Source organism: Mycteria americana, chromosome 5, assembly GCF_035582795.1.
Source record: "Mycteria americana isolate JAX WOST 10 ecotype Jacksonville Zoo and Gardens chromosome 5, USCA_MyAme_1.0, whole genome shotgun sequence".
Lineage (NCBI taxonomy): Eukaryota > Metazoa > Chordata > Aves > Ciconiiformes > Ciconiidae > Mycteria > Mycteria americana.
The window spans coordinates 2,694,714-2,718,525 of NC_134369.1; the positions used below are offsets into that span (position 1 = coordinate 2,694,714).

The 23,812-nt window shown below is 44.9% G+C and overlaps 2 protein-coding genes across 4 annotated transcripts in view; both read left to right on the forward strand.

Moving 5' to 3' along the window:
* ABTB2 (ankyrin repeat and BTB domain containing 2) overlaps nt 1–16,743 on the forward strand; it is a 148,110-nt gene extending 131,367 nt beyond the window's left edge. For all 3 annotated transcript variants that reach the window (XM_075501960.1, XM_075501961.1, XM_075501959.1), the window contains exons 6-17: nt 1,872–1,961; nt 2,427–2,528; nt 4,649–4,745; nt 6,013–6,148; nt 7,989–8,215; nt 9,006–9,184; nt 9,871–9,976; nt 10,082–10,184; nt 10,862–10,952; nt 12,761–12,829; nt 13,678–13,791; nt 15,177–16,743. In XM_075501960.1, coding sequence (XP_075358075.1) covers nt 1,872–1,961; nt 2,427–2,528; nt 4,649–4,745; nt 6,013–6,148; nt 7,989–8,215; nt 9,006–9,184; nt 9,871–9,976; nt 10,082–10,184; nt 10,862–10,952; nt 12,761–12,829; nt 13,678–13,791; nt 15,177–15,374 — 1,512 coding nt within the window. In that variant the 3' untranslated portion in view covers nt 15,375–16,743. The remainder of the gene's footprint in view (nt 1–1,871; nt 1,962–2,426; nt 2,529–4,648; nt 4,746–6,012; nt 6,149–7,988; nt 8,216–9,005; nt 9,185–9,870; nt 9,977–10,081; nt 10,185–10,861; nt 10,953–12,760; nt 12,830–13,677; nt 13,792–15,176) is intronic.
* The window catches only part of CD59 (CD59 molecule (CD59 blood group)), a 266,459-nt gene that overhangs the window by 72,626 nt on the left and 170,021 nt on the right, over nt 1–23,812 (forward strand). The gene's annotated exons all lie outside the window — the stretch shown is intronic.

Sequence of the window (23,812 nt, forward strand, 5' to 3'; positions counted from 1 at the left end):
GCTCCCACGTCTCAAAGCAGTGTTTTGGCACTGACCGAGGAGAGCAAGACAGGCTCCCTCTGGAGACATTGTTGCTCTGAAATTCTCCACTTAAGTGATTCTGGAGCAACTCATCTCTGCAGCTAAGCAAGTATCCTCCAGTCACAGAGAGAGTTAAAGCCAAACTCTAGCAGTGACTCTGCCATAGCTGGAATATGAAACCAAATCTGAACTTCGCAGCTAGCTGCTTTTGCCCTTCTTGTGAAGGAATAAGCCAAAGCCAGTATACCCAAACTTGGGAAAACTGAGGTAGGCATGGCAAAAGAAAGCAGGTCTCTGTCCTGTCGTAGGATAGAACATTTAACGCTGGCACCTGGTAAAGCTCAGTTCACGTATCTTGATTTCCTTTGGTCACGATGAGTCTTCTTAAAACAATGCACAGTAGGCAGGCACCTCTGAGGCATCACAAACAGGTGTGACCATCTCTCACCTGGCAAGTACAGCAAAAGTTTTGTTGCAAATCCTACAAGAGACAGAACTGTTGGACTAATTTAATATAGGCTTTAGATCCAGGTTCAGATTTTGACCACTCCCAGAATGTGAGCATGTCCAACGTTGAGTTGGTGTGTTCAGACCAACTTCTACGTGTACGTGCATGGAGATATCTTTAGAATAGCGGGAGCAAATTCAGAATATATCTTCAGAAACTTGAGTTTGGAGCAGGACCCTGTATTAAATGCTAGTGGGTATCAAGCAACACTCTGGTTTCACAGGATTTGAGGTGTTTAGGAAAACAATCCCTTCTTCCCTTTGCATACTGAGGAACAATCAGGGAATACAAAACTGATACTAAAAATTAAAAAAAAAAAAAAAAGGAAAGGTAAGGTAAGTCTATGCAAACCTGGCAGTTTTAGAACCCTGACTGTGGCAGTAAATATGGGCTTGTGCCTGCAGGCCTGAGTTTTGAACTCTCAGTTAAGTTTACTTGTTTATAATGAGGATGGCTCCTCCCAAGCCCCCCAAAAGCCCCCCCCCCCCCCCCCCCCCAACATCTTTGCAAATGTAACTGCCTCAAACGCAGGAAGATTGGAATCGTGGCTGTTTTGAAAAGACACCTTTGCAGATACAAGATCGGAACTCCTCAGTGTGAGATGTAATTCTGTTTTACGATACGTATCCATCTCTAAAGATGAAGCTGTATTATTACACAATGAGCAGCAGAGATGCTGCCAGTGAAAAATTCAAATGCTCACAATAATTAAGGAGGGGGGGAAAAGCTGGAGGATGTGAGCAGGAATGGATTTTACTAGGCCATTTCCTTTCTGTCCTTGGCTACTTCTGGAATGAACTCCGTAAGTAAGGCTCTTTTCTCTCATAATTCATCTCTGAGCCGTCATGGTTTGCTGGTTAAGTAGAGAGAGAGAGAGAGATTTATGGGATAGAAATGCTGAAATATTGTGGCAAATAGGATTTTAGCAATGGGGATAAGTCACCAAATAAATTAATCTTGTGTGTGTTTTTGTGGTGTTTTTTGCTTTCGGTTCATCTGGCTACAAATGATCCAAGAAGTGGTATTTCTTTTTTGGCAGCCTTGAGAAAGCTCAAGAATTGTGGACAATACACGGCTGGGATTTTCAGCGATCCCTTTTGTATTCTTGCAGTCTCGTCCCCTGATGTTTTGTCCACATCACTTTCCAGTACTAGTGCATTGTTCCCACTCTGCGTAGAAACCAAAATGTTTTGAACATATACGTATGCCGTCCCTACACACGGGCACGCCTGCACATGCGCACACACGCTCTTGTACATTAAGGTTCAAACTCACTGTGTCTGTGACAGTTTCACTGTTCATAGGTGTAGAAAGATAACTTTCTTTTTTCTCCTTCCCGAAGGGTATGACCCCACTAATGTACGCCTGTGCTGCTGGAGATGAAGCCATGGTCCAAATGCTTATAGATGCTGGAGCAAATTTAGATATACCAGTGAGTAATAGAGGACCCTCTCCCCGTAATTATTCATCTGTAAACTAACGAGAGCAGTTATGAAATCTCTCCTAGCAACTGAAGGCTTCATTTCTGGAAGCTTCTGAGCAAGCCACTTCTTTCAGAAATGATTGCTTCAGGGATTTGGGAGGGGAAAGAAAACCTTCAAAACCTCTTGGAGCACTCAGTGGCTCCAATTATGATTGGCATTGGCAAGTCTAATAGGCATGGTGGGGGTAAAGGGGCCTCCCTCCTGAAAGAGCTGCCACTAGGAGAAACCAATAAGCCCATTAAAAAGGCCCAGGGGACTGGACAGAGTGACTAGTGCTGGCAGTGTTCTCTAAATGGCGTAAGTTACCATTCCCTGGGGTTGTCACTTACAAAGAAAAAAGCCAGTTATGTACAAGTCTAAAGATTATGGCAGAGACTGCAGTGGTTAACAACTACCTGGTTCCTTTCTCCCAGGTTCCCAGTACCTCTCCACGATACCCTTCAGTCCATCCCGACAGCCGGCACTGGACTGCTCTGACCTTTGCTGTGTTACACGGGCACATTTCTGTTGTTCAGGTAAGCAGAGGAAACCCCCCGGTTGGGAATCTTTACAGGAGACACAGAGGGACTGACGTGCAGCACTGAGCTGCGTGCTGGGCAGCACCCTCGCTGTCAGGCTTCCTGAGCGCAGCTCCGTCACGGGCTCCATGTGCAGTTTGGTGGAAGCCTTCTAAAAAACCAGTGAAAAATTGCATGTTTTGAAAATGAGGAGAATGCAACCGATGCTTTTCTTGGGGAACTGTGAATTGATGACATAATTCCTAGCAAGACCTTGATAACAAAACACAGTATGTTTCCTTATTTTTTGTTTTGTTTTGTTTCAGTATTGGTCCAGGGCTTACCACTTCCAAGAACAATGCTGCACAATCTTTGGTACTAGATAAACTAGTGCTTCATGTGGAGTGGTTACAGGTTACAGCTTGATCAGGATGCTTTCTGACACTAGATGTTAATTGGTTTATACATTTACATGTGCAAAAATTAAGCGTATGCTGATTTCTGCTCTAATGGCAGCAAATCATCTGTAACTTCCTTTATAATCCTTGAGAATTGCATAAACAAGACTTAAGCTGTCGTGGGAGCTGAGCCTCTCGCATCCTCCCTGTTCCCTTTTCTGTGGAATTAACGCAGGGGGCAGCGTAATGGGCTGGAGCCCTGGAAATCCTACCTGAACTTCAAGAGGAATTCAACACTGATCACAGCAGATAGTCAGTTGCTGGTGAATTTAATTTACCTTCTGCTCAAAGGAAAAAAAAAAAATGATGTAAGCAAATGGAGGCTGCACACACTCATTTTTTGTTTGTGTATATTTGTAAATAATTACAAAGATTAGATTCCACCCGGCAAATTGCCAGGGCAGCCTTTGGTATTACAAAGGTTGGACAGCCTTAATTTACATGTGAGATAAGAGTGCGATTCTCCCAGGAGATGTAGCCAAGTATATCAAAGCTCCTGTTGGACTGCATTACCCACAATGTTTGTTTCTTTTATTTTGGTTAAAGCTTCTCAATTCTTTTTTCCTTTGGCAACTATTATTAAAAGAGTAGATGTCAGCTTTTGCTGAAATCGGTGTATAAAATCACCTTTCCAGTTAAGATGCTTGCATGGAATAGCTGGCATTTCAAGAGAGAAATAAACCAGCCAATGAACCAGCAGTCATGCTCTGCAAAAGGTTTTTATTATAAAATGGGAATGTATATGCTGTTTGTGCCAAGGCTGAGGTCATCACTAATTGGGGATGGCTGAAACTGTTAAATTGTGAACAGCGTTACACGGTACAGCCAGCCGGACTCCCTGCGCCTGTGGAGGAACCTCTGCTGCTGGCAGCAGCCGAGCGCTGGTGATGCACACACGGGCAGGGCTCGTCCTCCCTGCCGCGGGAGAGGGGCAGCACCCACCAGTCTGCACCTGCAGGCGGTACTCTGGGTGCCCCGATGCTGTCTGCCAGCCCAACCTGGCCATAAAAGGTCCCCATCATCTTGTAACCTTCTCCCCTTCATCTGGGAGGGGGGCAATTTCCCTTGCGAGCAGCTCGGTGCATTCAATGAAAGCAGGTTCTGTGTGCGGCAAATCACCGCGGCTGCCAGGGCCTCCTTACGCAGGCTCCACGGGGCTTGAGAGACCAAGAGGTATGTTTGGCCTCCAGGGCTAATTCCCTGGAGGAACCCTGTTTCCTGAGCACAGCGTGAAACTAAATAAGATGGACTTCCTGCGCTGAAGAGAAGCTCTGATTGCAGAGCTCTTTGGAGTTGGGAAATTACAATTGCAAAACCATGTGTGTAAAAGAGATTTAAAAAAAAAAAAAACCAACCAAAAGTAGGTGATGTTCTCCAAGCTGCCAGCTGAGCACCTTTCCAGCACAAACTCACTACTGAAAGCACAGTAAAGCAAAAGAAAATAAGAAAACTCTAAACTGACCTTCATGTGGAGAATTTAGCCCTAGGCTGAGTGAGGAAACACAAGAGAAATTTGCCTTGTAATAGATATTTTGCTTTAGCCTTTGAGATGGTCCCTTTGTGTGCATGCACTCTTCACTATGAATCTACTGGTTTTCCTTTCTAACACACAGCCTCTTCTGTTTTGTCTTTCTGAATTGCTCTTTTCTCAACTCCTTGTCTTTCATGTGTCTCTTGCAGCTGCTCTTGGATGCTGGTGCCCACGTTGAGGGTTCTGCCGTTAACAGTGGAGAAGACAACTACGCTGAGACTCCACTTCAGCTGGCTTCAGCAGCAGGTAAGCTCAGTGCAGCCTCAGCACACTCTGTCTCTTGCTACCACAGAATAACCACAACCGATTCACGCGTGGGTCCAGCGTCTGTAAAACACGTTAGGAGTCACTTTGCACTGCGTTCTAAGGCACCGTGGGTACAGTAAAGATATCAACCGAGTAGCACAGTGAGCTGGCTACTAAAAAGTCAGCATTCTTTTCATTTCTAAAACATTAGTAGGAACCCCGTCTGGGTTGGCAGCAACTAGCAGCTGTCGTCATGTGGCAAGAGCTTGATGGGCACTAAATAAGTGTCTGCTTTTGCAACTAGTCCCAACACTTACCTCCTGCCAGCGGCCTCCATAGTAAAGCTGACTGAAACAACTCCTTTGCACAGGGCATTGTCAAGAAACATAAACCAGCTACTGTCTAGTCTGGGCATGTCTTGGATCTAAATAACTTCCACATGCAAAAAATTAACAAGTTTAAATTCAGCCTGGGGAAAAATAACTGCTATATAAAGAAATTTCTTTTATTAATTTATTAAGTACAAGTAAAATTCTGCATTTCTTCTACCTAACTGTCATGAGAAGAGTTTAGCATTCCATGAACAAGTCTGTGCTAGCCTAAAAGTACCTGTTGTTTTTCAACACTTTTCACCTCTAACTGTTTTTACTTTTTTTCCTTAATTTCTTTCCGCTTCATTTTTGTGCGTTTCTGAAGACAAGTCTCTGGCTTGCTCTGCGCCAAGCCTTATTGAAGGGATAAAAAAATGGCCTCCTCCCCTCCCAGTGACAGATACTCATTGTGCTGGGTTTCTCGCCACCACTTACTATGTGTAATGAAAATGGTGGAGGAGGTCTGGCTGAACGTGGACTGCACCGATATACTTGTCCGCAGGGTGGTTTTATGAAGCTGTGGTCAGCAAGCGCAGCTGCCGTCTGGCCTTCTCTGTTAACCTCATCCACCAACTGAGCAGCCGAGACTCTGATCCTAGTTAAACTGGTTGCATACATCTCTGCTGGTGTGTATTGAAAGCGCTGGACCAGTTTAATTCTCTCTTCGCTCTGCCTCTAGCTAGTTGTGCGTTATTAGGTAATTTAAGTGCTTTGTGACTCAGTTTCTCTCTCTGAGATGTCACGAAGCCTAATGCATGCTTGCAGGATGCTCCGAAAGCCTTAGTTGGTAGCATAAAAGTTGCTGGTACGGTGCCTGTTACCAGTCCTATGTGATCTGCTTTCAAAGAGGTAATAGACATGGAATCATCGTTACGTTTCTGTCCATTTTTTCCTAGGGAACTACGAGTTGGTCAGCTTGTTGCTAAGTAGGGGTGCCGACCCACTCCTGAGTATGCTGGAAGTCAATGGTATGTCTTCATCGCTTCATGAAGATATGAATTGCTTCAGTCACTCAGCTGCACACGGGCACAGGTAAAGCTCCATTCATGTTCAGAACAGGTTTTTTTTGCCTAAGGCTATCACTGTAGGTGTCCTATGTGACTCTGTTACGTGTCTTATACCCAAATCCTTGGGTGTGCATTTCAGAAGATGGTGTTAAGACTCTCCTGATAGCAACCATTTTTTAGTGCTGCACAGTTTCTCAGACTACTCCGATTCTGATGTCGGTAGTGCCTTTTGAGCATTTTGGGGAACTGAGAGATTCTTTAAACTGGTAGTTGCTCTCTGTTGCATCCCTTTGAGAAAACATTATGCAAGACTGTCATTATTCAGCAACTATAACTTTGATAAAATAAAGGGATTATATTTTAGTCAAAAGCACAAAATACAACAGAAAGATCTTTGTTTGCTCTTTCTTATTCTCTCACTTGCTGGTCTAGCACTGCGGCGCTAAGAGTAAGTAGGAGCTGGTTCTAGGCCACACATGAGCAGACTAAGTTCCACCTGTTGGGTAGGTTATGAGACTGTGGTTCATGTTCTGAGACAGAATCTAATCCACATTAAGGTGGCAAAAATAATCTGCGGCAGAATTTGGTTGACTGCATCTCTGGTTTTTGGATGGTCGACCAAGAGATCAGTCATTAAAATGCTGAAAAGCCAGCCTGGGCTTTCCAACCCTGTTTTCAGGGTAGTTATTTAGAAATAAGACATTGCTTACAAACTCATCCAGAAATCCTTCTGTTCCCAGAAAAAAAGTCAGCATAACAAGCCAATTAAAACCACCCATGTGGATGGGCTGAGAGATATCCACAGGGTCTTACAGCACTACAGCTGGCCCTTCCAGTAGCACATTAAGTAGTAGCTACCTTGCTTGAACACAGCTGTGCTTTACAGTGGTGCCAAAACTGCACCTCCAGGTACACTGCACCTCTGGATACACCAGGGAAAATATCCCAAGCTCAAATGAGGCCCAAACTCTGCAAAGCTGGAACGGCCTAATGCAGTTATTTACAGTGTAAAACTACACAAACGCTATTCTGTTCCCCTCCCACAATCTTCTGCAACATCTAACCATGCAAACTGTGAAATTTAAGGCTTATTCTCCAATCGGATAGGGCAGGGTGATCTGAAAGCACAAAATTAACATTTTTTTAGTCATGCTGAGTAGTGTGGGTGCAAAGAGAGCACCAGCTAGTGGCAATTCAGTGTCAGCGCTCAGCATTCAGGTGGACTTGCTGGGATGGGGAATGTTTGCTGCAGATGGCTCCAGCTGCCTGTAGGACACCGATGATGCAAGCTTTCTAAAGTGGCTGCACATAAACAAGAAAACCTCTTTCTTGCAACTGCTGTGTGAAATTCCAAACCAAAAGAACTCTCCCTGGATTTAGTGATGCAGAACTATCATTTTTTTATGGTTTCTATTTACTGATACAGGAAGCGAGTCTGACTAAAACAACGTAACAGGGCTTGAAGATGGTCATTTGGGAAAACCGCAAGGGTTCTAGCAGACGCTCTCTGGTAAATCTTGATGTTACCACACTCAGGGCTGGCGGAAGGAAGCGTGCTTCTATGCCAAAGTATAGACTGCAATAAAAAACAGTTTGCCCTAACACTCTGAAATATGCCCTGGTACCACTGAGGTACAGGAGCATATTCCATTCTTCTGGCCTTGCTACCAGGGCATCAATTTCTAGCATGTGGGAGAGGGAAGGATGAGTGTTTTAAATGCTGTTCCGTATCTGCCAGCTGCCTATCTTTTGGAAGGAAATTATTATTTACTAAGTCAGACCCCTAAACCCAAATCACCATAGTCCTGTCTGAATTGTTGATATGTCATTTATTAGTTAAGTGATATTCTCTTCTTCCTCCTCAGGAACGTTCTGCGCAAACTCCTGACCCAGCCCCAGCAACTGAAGGGAGATGTCCTCTCGCTGGAGGAGATTTTAGCTGAGGGAGTGGAGAGTGACACCTCCAGCCAGGGCAGCTCCAGCGAGGGGCAAGTCAGGCTATGTAAAACAAGAATGAAGGCTCTGCAGGAGGCCATGTATTACAGTGCTGAGCACGGCTACGTAGACATCACCATGGAGCTCAGGGCACTTGGTAAGGTGTTTTATTGATTTTAAGCATTGTGCACATTTAAGGCGTGAAAAGCTTTTTCCTCTGCCCCTTTCACTAGCAGAAGAATCTGTAACCACAACTGCAAAGCTATCCCAAGCTATGGGAACTAGCTGTCTAATTTAATTAAAAAAGTGTTTAAGGCTCCTCACAAATTTTTTCAAATTCCCACTGATCTAGGATGTCCCTTACTTTTGGCTGGATCCTCTGTCCCAAGTATCAAAAGCAAGGGGCATGTCTCTTTGTCAGGTACTCTGACACCTAAACTTCAGTGTTAAAGAGGCTGGCCTCAAAAACAAAGATAGCATCAGAGATTAAATGGTTTAAGGTTTAAGAACAGATTTGATCTAAAGGTAGGAAAGAGAAGCTTTGAAGCTTGTGTGTCTAGACTGTTATAGGTAACCAGGAGAAAAGACCTCACACCATGTTTGCGTAGGGTTAGGTACTCTTACAAGTTCAGTTCAAATTTATTTTGTAGTTCTGACTAATCATGAAGCTAAATACACCATAGGGAGTCTCTGGTCCTTAACAATCAGCAGAAAGTTCCAACTTACGGTGCTGGTACCAATCCTTTGCTGTTGTAGATAAGTCACTTAATCTGTCAATGACCCAGTTCAGTCATCTTTAATATCAAGACAAAAATGTATCTGCTGTTAGGATGTATGTAAAGATCTACTTCAGTGCCGCTAAGTGTTAGTAATGGCAGCAGAACTATCTACTCGCAGGTACTTCAGCAAATCATCATCTTTCACTGTCCTTTTTGCTGTGGCTACAGGAGTCCCATGGAAGCTCCATGTGTGGATCGAGTCACTACGGACAACCTTCTACCAGTCTCGTTACTCAGTCGTACAGACCCTCTTACGGGAATTTGTCACCATTAAGGAAGAGGACTATAATGAAGAACTGGTTAATGAAGGGTTGCAGCTCATGTTTGATATCCTCAAAACCAGCAAAGTAATTACTAGTTTTGTAACAGTATCAAAATCAAGTGTTTGGTTTTTGCTGTTGTACAAGGTAGTGCACAACAAGAACAAGTGAATGCCTGTGCAAAGTCCCTAATGAGTTACGGTATGAAAACGGCCCCGATAGCATTTATCTAAATTCATATACAGCCCACAAAAGCAGTCCCCACACTAAAGACATGAATTTCAACAGAAGTGAAAGCTATTCTGTTAAAGTCCTATTCAGCAACTGCTTTTTGAAACCATGTAAATCTAAGAGGAAGGGTTATACAGTTACATATATTGTAACTGTCCTTTAAAGTAAAAGCAAGAGATGCAACTGGCTAACTAAAAGCAATTGCAAACTAGGAACCAGAACCTAGTATCTGACAGTGAACTGATTGCATTAATCAAATCTTGCTGAGAACATGCTTGCGGGCATACCCGTTACAGAGCACGTGGAAGGATGAGCTTTTGCTGACGGACTCTTTTTCCCTTGACAGAGGTTGGCCCGTAAACTGTTGCTGAGGGCATTCTGTCAGAGCATACTTGTTCAGACCGTGCGCTTGTCCCTCTGTTTGGAGGTGATTCTTGTAGGGTGCAGTTGCCATAAGCCTCACGTGAACTGTGACGCAGCATGTTTGAAACCTGCTCAATACAAAGCACCGATTGATGATACCTGTTCCATCCTCCTTACAGAATGATTCTATCAATCAGCAGCTTGCATCCATCTTCACCCACTGCTACGGCAGCAGTCCGATACCCAGCATTCCTGAAATCCGAAAGACACTGCCAGCTCGGCTAGGTAAGATGCTCACCTAAACAATGAAGTTGTGATATTTTTTTTTTCCTTAAAAACATCCACAGTTTCAAAAAATACTCACCATTTTGTTTTTCCTTACCCTAACAGATCCTCACTTTCTAAACAATAAAGAAATGTCTGATGTAACTTTCTTAGTAGAGGGAAAGCTGTTTTATGCACACAAAGTCCTGCTGGTTACTGCGTCTAACAGGTGAGTCGCTTTGCACAGCTAAGTACAGATTGTTAGAGAAAGGTTTGGGCCTTTTGTCTCTCATTTGTGTGATTAGCTCTCAGTCACTTGTTGCAGTAAGGCAGCTGCTAAGGATATGCACTACAGATCATAATCCAGGTCTGCAGGACCAAGCCACGTAGTCTTTGCTACTGTTAAGAATAGTAAGAGAGTAAAGATGAGTTTTTCTAGCCACCCCTAGTATGTGTTGAGAGTCCCAGAGCTCTGTTGACATAAACTAACCAGTAATTATCCTGCCTAAAAACCTGTGCAGCAGTTGGAGTGCACATACCCAGCCATTCACTGCCTTCCCCTTCCCCCTCTCAGAGTTCACTAGCTTAGAGCTACACTTGCTCCAGATTTCCTGGAAATCTCACCCCTGACCTGGTACACTTGCAGTTATTAGTTTCTTTCTCTGTTATTTGCATAGTAACCGTGTTTTGCAACTATTATAGGGTGGGATTGGATCAGACCCAAGCAATTTACAGGTTAAGTTGTCCCTGAAGTTCTAAACTAATTGTCATTAAATTGAAAGAAATGTTTCCATTTTCAACTTGCAAACAAGAACGGATCTTTCTTTCCCCCTTGCTTAGGCTGTTTGTCAATAGGTAATGAGTATGTGAAGCACTAATACAGAAATCTATTAAAACCATTCTCAGGTTTAAGACGCTAATGACCAATAAAACAGAACACGACAGCCATGGCAGCAAGACTGTTGAAATCAGCGATATGAAATACAATATTTTCAAGGTATGTAACTTACTCTACCTTTTCTTTATTCTTTTCATCTTCTTCACGTACTTGGAAGCTAAGAGGGCCAAGGCTTAATATCGTAGGTAATTTACAAGTAGAGATGGAGTTCATTTCAACACACCTGTATTTCAGGAGTATTCTGATCTTTGTCAAAACTTTTCAGCTAGGACCAACCTTAAAACAGACACCTCCAGCCTATATTTTTACTTACTAGGCAGCTGAGTCCTCCATAAAGCAGGAGAAACAAGTCTTCTACTGAAAGTAGTTTTACACTTGTAAGACACCGTTTTTGTACTTTTAAGGCACCATTTTCATGCTGTGCTAAGCAAAAAGTAAACTTATTTACAGCAGGTGGACTGCCAGGCTTCATATTAATTCAAATCAGGTGATCAGAAATCAATGGTATCCTTTCAAGAAAAGCTCAAAATGGAGAACTGCACTTAGCTTTTATGACATTTCCACATTTAATGGACCTAAGGGAGGTTCATTCATGATAGAGAGAAAGTAGGTTACTTAACACACACCCAAGGAAAAAAACAAGTCAGTGAAAGTTTTTCCAGCTTTCCAGATCTGCATTTCAAATTTGGAAGAAAGGTGCAGAACAGGTAAATCTGAAGTGCACAATAGGCTGTATAACTCTCTCACTACAGGGTCGAGGCTTTTCCTCTTTTTGTAAGCAAAGAAAAGAGCAAAGCTGTTGGTCAGCAGTACTGTCATCGCCCGCAGAGGGAATGAAGTTGACCATATGAACATCTGTGTTCTACTTGAAAGGGGCTATACACGTTTTGTGTTGGATAGATGACATCCCAGTTTTGCAGCTCAGGCTATGACAGAAAAAGTATATTGAGTCAAGTCTCCTTAACAACGTTTTTACATCAAAAGGTTTCTAAAGATAAACTTTTCCTTCACTGGAGAGAGCAACAAATCAAAAAGAATTAAAACAGTGAAATACTTCACAGAATTAGACAATTTGATGGTAAATAAAATCAGACAAGTTAAGGAGATGATGGCATTCTACAGCAATCCGAGTTATGGTGCATGGAGAATGCTGAGCCACCAGAGATCTATGTCCTGCTCAGGGCTCTGCTGGAAGGCAGCTTTGCTCCCCTGTAATTCCATGACACAAACAAGGCGATTTTAAAAGTAGAAGCCTAGTTTTGTTACCACTACTGTTAGAAATGGTAAGCACAGCATGCAATCCCCACACCTGCTTACCCAGCACCCAGGACACTGGAACGACTTCTCTTGCCAACACCAAATCTGGTCATTCCCTAGATAAGACAGTACTGGTTTAGCTGGGGGTGTGCATGTGTACATCAAAGAGCAGAAGCTGCCTCTTGCTCTCCCTGCAAACAATTAGGCCTTTTCCTCTGGCCCCGAGGGGGGGGCTGGAAGCTGATTAGAAGCACAGCAGGGGAGGCAAGTGGCTGGGAGGTCCCCTGAGCACACGTGCTGATGGTGTGGCAGTTGCAGTGCTCCAGCTAGCTGGCAGCTCTGCCTGTGACCAGCCTGCAAGGCTTTACAAAACCGGATCCAAGGAACGGTTTTACAAGGACATTTGTGTTACTCAGAGACACACCGTCACCCTCGGCCTAAAATCCTCAACAGGGCCCTTTTCAGAGCCCGAGGAAGAAAAGAGTATTAACAGCAGATTTGCAACACTAGGAAAAAAAAAAGCCAACAGCGGAGGCGAGAGCCAGCATACCACACGATTCCCGTCTGCTCAGGAAGGGGAGCACAGCCATTGACAGCCCCTTGTGACTTCAGTGATAACAGCTTCATGCCTGGCCTTCTTCCCATTTCAGATGCTGATGCAGTATTTATACTATGGAGGAACAGAATCTATGGAAATTCCCACCGCTGATATCTTAGAGGTGAGAGTGTTTTCTTCTAAGCCTTGCCAAGTGCACTGGGGCATGAACAGAGCTTGAAAGGCAAAATCCAGGAGCTAACAGCAAGTGTCCAATCCAGGAGTGTACTTAACACTTTGAAATGAGCTTAAAGTTTCAAAACACAATTGCTTGGAAATAAGAACTACCAATTATGTTTTATTATGTCCATGAGACGCTGGGGGAGGCGGGGGGGCCAGCAGGGAGGGAAATACCTACAGTGCTTTTGGTACCCGGAGCTGGGTGGAAGCCTCCTTTGCACCACGTCCTCTCTGACCTGGCAGAAGGAAGCGGGCGTGCTGTACTTTTGGTGGGGCACAGAAAAGGTGCAGCTGATGTAGCCCACAGCAGGCCAAACACCGAGGGGCTGGAAATTGGAGAGAAACGACCGATTTCAAGCTGAACTTCTGTGGAGCAGCTGATGGTACTGCAAAGACTGGACTAAGAGCACTTCTGCATTACAAATAGGCCCTTTTACAATAATGCTGCTCAGTCACAAGTAGTCTGGTGAAATTAAAGCTTGCAGCTAAAGACTACACCCAACTATATTTTTTTTTTTTTTTTGAGGAGAGGAAAAGGGGGCTTTGAGCAGTCTAGAGCTCATACGTCGTGGTGACAGAAGGTAGCACAAATACACTTCCTGCAGGAGGAGAGATCTGTCTGTTGCTTTAGCTAGGCATCAAGTGGCCTTTCTGCTCCTTCATGAGGACTCGGCCATTAAAACAGGGAGTTGGAGATGGTTCAGAGAGGAAATCATCAGTTCCGTCTGTTTGCCTTCCCTAAAAGCCTTCCAAGGCTCATGATCTCAAATAGCTTTTCTCTTGTCCTGATAGCTGTTGTCGGCTGCCAGCCTGTTTCAACTGGATGGCCTCCAGAGACACTGTGAAATCCTCTGTGCCCAGACGATCAGCTTGGAGAACTCTGTTAACATCTATAAATATGCAAAGGTATATGCCAAACTGCCTTATTTAAGAATCACAATGAAACAGCACGCATGCTTTCTGCAGTCTCGTTTTGGTAACTAAATACAACAGGCACAGAGCAGGCACCTGCTATGCTGGTAACTCTACCCCAACCGCAACCACAAGTGAGACATATTCAAGTTCCAGTCTGTAAAGTCCTACACAGCCCTAGTATGTTTTCTTGTCTAAAGCAATCATGTATGAAATTGATGCAAGATCCCTACAGAGCAGGGAAGAGGTGTCTTAGCAGGCTGATACAGCAACACCATCCAGCAAAGCCTAAGAGATTCAAAGCCTCAGAGCAGCAGGGGCAATCGATCATAGTACAGCAACTAAGAAGTAAACCCTTTCCTAGCACTCCTACTGCTAAAACATATTCTTTACAGCTCCAGAGCTAGCATATACTCTGTTGTGTGACGCAGCTATTCACCTCTGTAGCAAATAATCCATGTTATCAATTAAATCATGGAGAAACACTCTGCCACTCCTGGAAGTCTGCAGGGTCAGATCCCTTAAAGACAAGCAGAAGGAGTACACAAAGGGCTGGTAACGATGTCGCACTGATCCTTTTCAATTCCAGACTCTCACACTGGGCCCTTTTTTTTCCATGGAACTCAGGCTGGTTTCTTTCAGGACCTAAAATTTAACAGCACACAGTGGTAGAGAGGGGGAAGGGAGCATTCCCTACTGACCTTTAGTACTTCTCCTTAAATTACTATTTGCGCAAAGTTCCCAGAAACGGGGTGTGTGTGTGTGCACAGTGTTTCTTAATACTGAACTTGAGTTTCACCGTTCTCCTATTACTGAGCTTCCCCCAGTGGTTCTGAAGCAAAGGGAACCAGATCACAGCCAGAAATCCACCTAACGTATTCTAGAAGTGTAACATCCCTATTTTCCTACATTCAGCTCCTTTTCCTAGGAGTCAGGCTCGCATCCTATGAACCATATTCTTATTGCCGTGAGCTGCGCACACCATCTGGCAGCGCAGCGTTTTACGCTGCAGCGCACGAACTCCCCGCCTGCGCAGCTGAACAGGTATCTTGGCCACTTCATCAGCCAGCTGCTCTGCTCCTTTAAGAGGAAGAGCCTGGAGTGCAGGCCAGTGGCTCTGCCAACAGCAGGCCATCAGGGGAAGGAATTAAAAAAAGCTTGAATGCCTCCCTGCTCACACCTGTGCCTGCAAAAAGCACCAAAAGAAATTATCAGCCATCACTGGTCCTACCTTCAGTGCTTTTCCATTGTTATTAGCGTCCTTCTTCTGTCTTAGAAAACATTAAAGGGAAAAGCATTAGAAATGAGAAGAGGCTCAGGCATGTCCTCTAGGTCTGTGACATACAGAAAAGGCTAACTGATCTTCCTCTCTTCTGCAGATTCACAATGCACCTGAACTAGCCTCGTTTTGTGAAGGCTTCTTCCTCAAACACATGAGCTCTCTTCTAGAACAGGACTCATTCAAACAGCTGATCTACAGCAGGAACAGCAAAGTGCAAGGCCTGGACCCTCTGCGGGACTTGCAGACAGCCCTGGCCGGCCGCCTGCACTCCGTGTACGTCACCTCCAGGGTGTGAAGCAGGAGCAAGGCAGTGGCAGGAGCACTGGTTCAAACTGCACGGGGATGCGTCGTCAGGCAAAGCTGTGGCTTTCCTGTTTGCCTTCTGGATCTTGCTGAACGTCCCCCACAACAGATAACCCCTAGGCAAGGGTGCTGTGCCTCGTCCACTGACGGAGGGGAAGCTGGCTTCTCTGTGCTACTACTGTCACAGAAACACTGTCACAGCGCAAACAAGAACTGAGGATGCAAGTGAAGAACCTGAACCCAAGAGAAGATCAACGCTGCCATTTAAACAAGCACAATGCAGGGCTGTAGAGAAGTGAGGCAATTTACCTAGACCCAACACCTAATATGTAGTCTTAAGTGTCTGTCTACACACCGTAATGGCCACCTAGTTCATAGGCACAGATGTTTTACTTGTAAAAAGGCTGCACAGAAGGAGTTTTCTAATCCTATGGACCACTGCCCATTCAAGGAGTCATCTGTCTGAACACAAAGGCTGGTGTACACAAACTACTTCAATATAGTAATAAACACCAGTGTCTATACATGTCAAGAGACTCCGACATAAATTTTCCCCAAAACTGTTTGCACCTTGAGAGAAACGTATTTTGTAGATGTTCAAAGCTGAGTAGGAACTAATACTAACTCTGAAATTACTCACTCTTTAAACCTAATACAAAGAGCCAAGCTGGGGCAGGGAGGGGAGAATTGGTTTTTTTGTATTTTTTTGATACGGTTTCACTGTGCTAGTTGTTAATCTGGATCCGTTTTGAGGAGGGGAAAAAAAGACTGTCTACCCTTTCACTATCAAGATTTGAGAGTCCCAGTCACTTTCACCTTAAAAACCCGTTTCCGAACATTATCTGTGAGCCCTGACACCATGAAAGATGCTTTCTAAAAGACTCAGGTGTACTAGGAGCTAGCGCTATGCTGAAAAACTGTCCAATAGCATAAATAGCAATACAAGTCTCCCCAAGACCCTGAGGAACGTGTAAGCTTGATGGTTTGTTCTCTCTCTGGAGCTAGTTGGGATTAGAAGCTCTGACCTCTAGTCTCCGCTTCCACAGCCTCATCCCTGGAATGATGTTGTTTCCACAGATACGTTACCTCGGGGGGGACTGGGCGTAGTGTGCACCTGACTGGTTCCTAGAGGTAGGCTGCAGTCTAACATTTAGGTGGCAGCACTTAAACAAGACGCCTCAACTTGAATGCCCAAGATTCACATTTTTCCTTTGTTTACAGCAGACACATGTTTCTGGTCCAAAAGGACTCATTCTAGGCCGCCTTCTAGCTGACTTAACTAAAAGGAGACAGTTCAATCTACAGTTTTGAGTCTGAAGCAATGTTTTTGTGTCTGTTGTGTTTGTTTTTTTTTTTTTTTTTACTTTAAATAATCCTAACTGTAGGAAGGCAGGCAGTTGTGTAAAAACACAGACCTTGCTCTTACCAATAGCTTTAAGGAAAGACCTTCAGATATTCCCACTCATCTTTGTTAGCACCCACCCAAAAGCATTTGCTAAGATGCTTTCATCCATTATAAGTGGGTGAAGGAGAAGAGGAAGCCACGTTTTCAGTGGAGAACTACTGCTTCTTAGAAATTCCACAATTAATACTGTAACTAAACACCCTGGAAAAAGCAGGCTCAGCTGGGCCCAAGCTCCAAAGCACAACATAGACATGGTTTAGGTAGATGAAGGGAAGGAGAACGAACTACAGCATCTCCCAACAAATCCATCAAAATCTGACATCGCCTCATTCTTAAAGGATTTACATCAGAGGCAAATTGCATGCAAGGATAGGAACGATTACTCCAGGCTCAGTAAGCTGACAGGCAAGTTGGTCAGGGCACGCTCCAATTTGTGCTTTAGGTACACATCCACTTTTGAAGATCACCAGCTTCAATAACCCTATTTATTACCAGAAAGCCATCCAGGTGTTTCAAAATTATCACTGGTCTGCCTGAAAAATACCACAAAAGGCTTTATCTTGGAAAGTATTTTCAAGTAGCTGCTCCAGCTATCTGTACAAATATGTAGGTCCTCTTTTGTTGCTGTAATATTACAATGCTTTGTTAATTGTACATTAATGTTGTCACTTATGTAAATGTACCAGGATTTTATTAACAACGTAATTTTAAAATACACAGCTGCTGTTGTTTATTCTGCTCTTCTAACAATGAGAAAAACCGTATTTAAAGACACTTCTGTGGAAAAGGCAGTTGCAGTTTTAGCATCTTAAATTTGTTTTGGTATATATACACCTAATGTTATGCTTTAAAACAAGGGATAAAGAGGCATTCATTTCCCCTTCCTAGGCTCAAACATTTTTTTGAAGGAATAAGTTTAACCTGCATTTTCCCTAGCTGAAGTAAGTTTACCTGCTTTCCATCGAAAAGCAGCAGAAGAGACAGCGAGGGTTAAAGGAACTGTTAACCTGGAGGTATTCAAGCAGTCCTCAGAAGTTAAACATCTGATTCACTCCCTCCCAAATGCTAACAAAATGTGAACAAAGAGGTAACACTTCCTTTCCAAGTCACCTCAGAACCCAAAAGGCTAAAATGGCTCTGGCTGGCAGCAGTAGCAGGATTCACATCAGAGCAAAGAGCGTTCAAAAACACTCTGACAGCCACCCAAAGTCAGGCATGCATCAGTACAGGAAGCAAGGGCATTTATTTATCTATGAGGTAAGAAGGTATACGGGTTTAATTCCACTGTCAGAGCAAGACTGACCCAGAAATATATCTCCCCCCCCCCCCCCCCCCCCCAAGTTTACCCCATAAATCTTGCAGACCCCTACCGAGTTTGGGGTTGGCTGAGCTGTAACTCTGAATTTGGTGCTACCTCTACAGGACTCAAATACTTCGTTAGGACGCTAAGCACATTTCAGAGGAAACCATTAATACAGCCACGACCTGTACTTAGCTGCTGAGAATCTCTTTGTAATTGTTTCTTTCCTTGAATTTCCCACCATGCATCTAAACAAAGGGAACCGTGCAGCGTATGTCTCTGATGTAGCAAGACTTGAAATCCAGTTCTGTAATAAGTTACCGTCACAAGCATTTCTTAGCATTTGATTTACGTCAGCCGAGAGAAGTCTGCTGGGAGTGATGCATGAGGGGTGCTTTCTCTCGCCCTGTGCCATTACACCAGCACGCTTGGAAACCCACCAATACAAACACTGACTTGTTCTCAAGAATCATGGAATACAAACACCTAAGATTCCCTTTGGAGCACTTTTACTCTAAAAAGTAGATTAAATAAATAGAAATTTCTTAGGAAACTAGTTGCATAGCACCTCTATTTTATACAGCGCTGCCCTTGGAGTCCTAGAAAGTAACGTAGCGGTTTTCCCAGCTTTGGGGAAGCACAAAACTTTGCTGGCCATAATTATATAATTTTATGGAGCAGAGGAAATAAATAGAGCTCGCACATCTGCCTGAACGTGCTTGATGACTTTCAGACTAAAACAAAACCTTTTTGCTTTACAATAAGCCTTTGCACAGCAGGCAAGCGCTGGCTAATGTAGCACCGCTACTAACTGGCCCTTTGCCCTCACCAAATGCTGCCCAAGCAACCAGACATTGCTTCCTGCACCTGCCATAACAGAGCCAGCCAAGGAGACACACAAGAGGGGAAAAAGAGGAGAGCAGCGACTCCCTTGAGAAACAGGGGCAGCAAGCTGCTGTCGCCACTGCCTGTGGCACAGAACAGGGCTCAAAAGCTAGATTTGCCTCCCCAAAGGGCGGTTTTGAGTATAAGGGATCCATTAATCCACAGCAAAGAAAACAGAATATTGCACTCGGCGCTATTTGCTCAAGCAAAAGAGAGGCAGAAAAAAAGGTTTCTGTCATATGATGAAAAATCACAGCACAGCAGGTAAAAAGGCTTTGCTAGCAGCAACACAGACTGGCCCAACCCCACAGCTGGAGTCATTTCAGTGCTGTCCATTTTCCCACTGTTGGTAACCAGAAAACGAGCAGGCCGGTTCCCAACAGCTCGGCTAGAGTACTACCCTCATGCACAGGGCAGAGCTCACTGCTTCACACACGCGCTCACTGGACGGGCAGCTTATGAGACCGAGGACAGGATTTCACCCAACGCGCCGGTCTCCACGTTTAGCTCAGGCAGGAGAAGGCTACCCGTGTCCCTCACCACCCCTCTCCACCCTCAGCCTTCACATGCCTGCCGACAGAAAGCAGTTGTTAGAAAATGCACGCCACAAGGTGCGCGTAGTTTTGGGCCTTTACAAAGAGACAGGCTCGTGATTCAGAGACTACAGAGGGAAGGGGCAGTGACATAGTCAAACAAAAATCCAGCCGTGGAAGCAAAAAAACTCCCAAGGCAGTATCACTATGGCCAAATGGAAAAGACATACTCTCCTCCTGCCCCTTCTACGCATTGCCCTCATCCACTACACCAACCTTTGCTTTCCAGACAGCTCACTTCACCCTCGCACAGCTGTGGGAGGCAAGACCCCTCCTGCAAGTACAGCCAGCTCACAGCAGCAGGGAAGATCCTCAGCTTCACTGGTTTTACTTCCTCCCAGATACCTTGCAGAGGTCAGCTCAGTCCAGCTGTCAAAATAGCTCACGGGTCTCCAAGCAAGCCGGATGATTCCACTGACAACTAGGTCACATCTACCTACCACCTGCAGAGAGCTGCTCAGCTATACGCGGCTTTCCCATTTTCCTCCAATTAGCCACAGTACTCCATCACTGCAAGCAAACAAGCTCACTTGGGCGCAGGAGAGGAGGAGAGAGTGAACCTGCAGCAATGTGACAGATCAGCGATCCAGGGAGCACTGAAAAAAGGCCGTAAGCTGGCCCTGTAGGTTTAAAAGAGGGCCTGAGACGCTAATGCACGTGGTTACAGGGTTGTGCAAAGACCTGTCCCCCTGACTAGGAATGAAGGAGGCACGGACAGCTCAGCTGGCTTTGCCTGCAGCCGAACGCCTGCGCTGCCATTAGCAGTACAACAGGCTCCTCCAAGCATGCGCAGCCCCATCTGCAGGGGATCCGGGTACAGAAAGACCAGGAACCTGCTCTAGTCAGAGGGAAACTTAGGCTCCAAACCCACCCGACCCTAAAATTCAAAGATACCGAACTCGCTCTCTTCTCGGCTCCTACGCTGCATGGCATTTTTAGTGCCATTCTGGCTACAGAAAGACACGCGTTCTTGCTTTGTTGTTGGATTGTGTTCAACTAGTCCTTACTCTAGCTGGAATTTTAACCCAGCTTGACTGATGGAAAGCACAGACAGAGGAAAATGTGGTTTGACTAGACTTGTTAAAAAAATAAAAATAAAAATCCACATCTCTCACTTATTTTAGCATCTGAGGGCTTTTTTCCACTTTGCTGTTCAAAGTGCAATAGACAGGCAGAGGAATCCAAAAAGCTGCCAGGAATCATAAAATGCACACGGAAAACCTGAAAAAGAACGGTTCAACTGAATACACACGTTTTCTGTAGAAATAGCAAAATTCTCCTCTAATACACCTCCCACTCAGAAATGGGGGCACACATGCAGCTCAAATCCTCCAAGTCTTTTACAGCAAGTACAGTACACCCAGTTCACAGACAACAGAGCAAGAATTACTACAGCCTACAGAAAGCAGTGGAGGCAGCTCTAGAAAGATGTCAGCTAAATAGTAAAATCCTAGTCTGCTTGAAGAATCCAGCTTAATTTTGTCTACTGTCTTCCACCTTGATTTATTCACAGACAGTTTACAAGAAGTCTTGCTGGACTCTCGATATTTTCATAGCTCAGCTCCTACCTAGCCTGTCATCATGAATGCTTCCAACGTACTTTCCCCAAGACAGCGCCAGTAAATCAGGCATCAAAGTTTTTATGACTGCAGCCTACTAGCATGAGACCGTATTTCCTGAAACAACCAGAAACCTCAGTCTGACTTAAAGGCTTACACAGTAACAGCTTCATCGCAGCCACGTGTAGATGGGGGTCCCCTGGGCTGCGCAGGTCACAGCTTTGGCATAGTCCCAGCAGAGGCAGAGGACAGTCAAATTCATACACTGTTTCATAGCTATTTATCATGGCCTTATAAATAAACAGAAACCTTGACATATTTTTCATATAAATATGAACTTTTTTTGAACTTCTTGGCCATTTGATCCTCAGCTTAGCCATTAAAAAACACAAACCAATTTCTGAGCCCTAACAGCACATAGGTGTTCTATAGTAAAACTTCTCTTAAACCTTCGTTTTGAACCTATTAGTAGAACTCGAGTTTAACAGCCCTCCTGAGACACACATTGTAATTTGCACCACTTCTACATTTTAAGGAAGTTCAATCACCATTTTCTTAGCACAAGAAGTAACGTGCGATAAAAAAAAGCCTTCTGATACTGTCACCTATTAGACAGTAAGACCCAGAGCAAGTAAAACACTACCACCCGGGTGAACAAATCCAGCAATCTGCATCGGTTAGAGAATCTGAAATAATTACTGCTGCTTTATTAGTGCCAAGTTTCAACACACTTTAAAAGGACTCTAAAAGTGTTTAAAGCTTTGACTTGCAGCCTGTTAAACCACAGCTGAATCTCGCCAAGCAGAGCACACGAAGAAGCGGGCAAGCCAATGTTATTCAGTCAGTAACCATTTGATACCAGTTCCTTACCTGACCACTACTTCAAACACATCTTTGTCGTCCCTTCCTCAAACAGCTAAAGGATGCAACCAGCTCGGGACAACCCATAAAAAAACCTTTTACTACAATAACCACCCCTCAGACAAATGTGACCAACTCGAGAGGTTTCTGCATTGAGCTAAGCAAGACATTGGAAAACCACAGTCCTACCGGTATCCATGGGAAACGTTGTTTTGATGCTGCAGAGCCCCTGGGAGAGAACAGCCTCCAGGCCCAGCCACGCTACTCCCGTTTCTCGGAACTGCTCTCCTCTCACCTGGCCGGAGAGCGTCCGTAAGAGGGCTCCAGCAGCAGCTGCAGCCCCTCCTGCCCCAGCCTGCTGTGACATCCCCTGCGGTACAACTTGGTTCTTTGTCTCTCAGGACCCAGACAGAGAGCATCCAGACAGCAGCACATCCAGCAGACCCCGTCCCCCAAAGCAAGGGGTTGTAGCTCTTCACCCCTCTCCCAGCAGGGCTGCCACTTACCCTATTTTTAACAATAACAGCAGCAAAACCAGAGAATTCACACTCACCTTTTCTTCTGAGGACTAACGCTTCATGCCTTCTGTATCTGCTCCTTTCACAACTTCTTTAGAGCTGGTTCAGGGCAGGCAGCCACCACCTCATCCCTCCAGGCTGCCAGTGCTGCTCTTTCACACAGCTGGGTGATACCGGGGCCCCTCATCAAGCCTTTAAGGGCTGCAGCTGCAGATCTCCCTTCTCAGGGCTCAGCTGCTCCCCCCAACCTGGGGGATGTGCACTTGCCACTGACTCTCTTGCCACTGATAGTGGCCTGCTACCCAAAGATACACACAGGCTGCGCTGTGCAAGGCCCATGCTTAATATACATGCTTCATAAAACAGCCTCCTAGAGAAGAAGTACTGCCTTTACCTAGGAAGAAACTGTTTCTTCAAGGATTTGCTGGAAAAGGGAGCTGTGAGATCTCAAGTAAATATAATGCAGCTGTGTTATCAGCTGTAGGTCAGTCTCTCTGTTCCAGACCTCTAGGGTGTGAAGCTGGAACATCAAGACAATGCACCAGGGCACTCAGGTTTGGGACAGGGACATTCTGCGTCAAAGGTCTGCCCTGGTTTTGACGGCTCTGGAATCTGACAGGCACCAGACCTAGAGGACTGCTGTCACATAAAGTCCCAGCTCCAGACGGGTACATATTTATTGCCAGTAGCAGAGCTGGGGAGTTCAGTGGCTTGCCTGCTCAACTGGCCCCCGAGCTCAAAGAGAAGATCCCCAAGACCCGGTGTCTGTAGGATAGTGCCGATTTCCTGGCAACCTTATCACAAAACTTTCCAACGAAGCCAAGCAGCAGCTCTAGGTCAGCAGATAGCAGGGAGACAGAACAGCCCAAGCAGCTTCCCCAGCAGCTGTTAATCACGCCACCCTGCCTGAGAACTAGGAAATGTAAATTACTGAGCTATGGGAATGCTGAGACCTTGTAAGCAAGTGTGAATGCAAAAGAGCAGCCTTTATTACAGCTCCTCGAGGAGCACAGTAAGTAGGAACTATAGACTACCTTCCAAAATAGAAGTGTTCATTGTATACCCTGAACTCCTGTGAGCAAGGACCAAATCATGAGCCTGAATTGACAACATGGTTAGTGCTCACTGAATAGCCAGCCCCAAATAAAAAGTCAGTTGTTGTTCACACCAAAAACTCCCTGGAGCTACAAAGGACCGGTAGTACTACTCAACAAGGAGCTGCACGTATCAAGATGTGCTGCAATGCTAAAAGGTAGAGTGACATACCAAAGCCTAACACATTTCTATCCTTTGTTGTCCAAACTCTTTT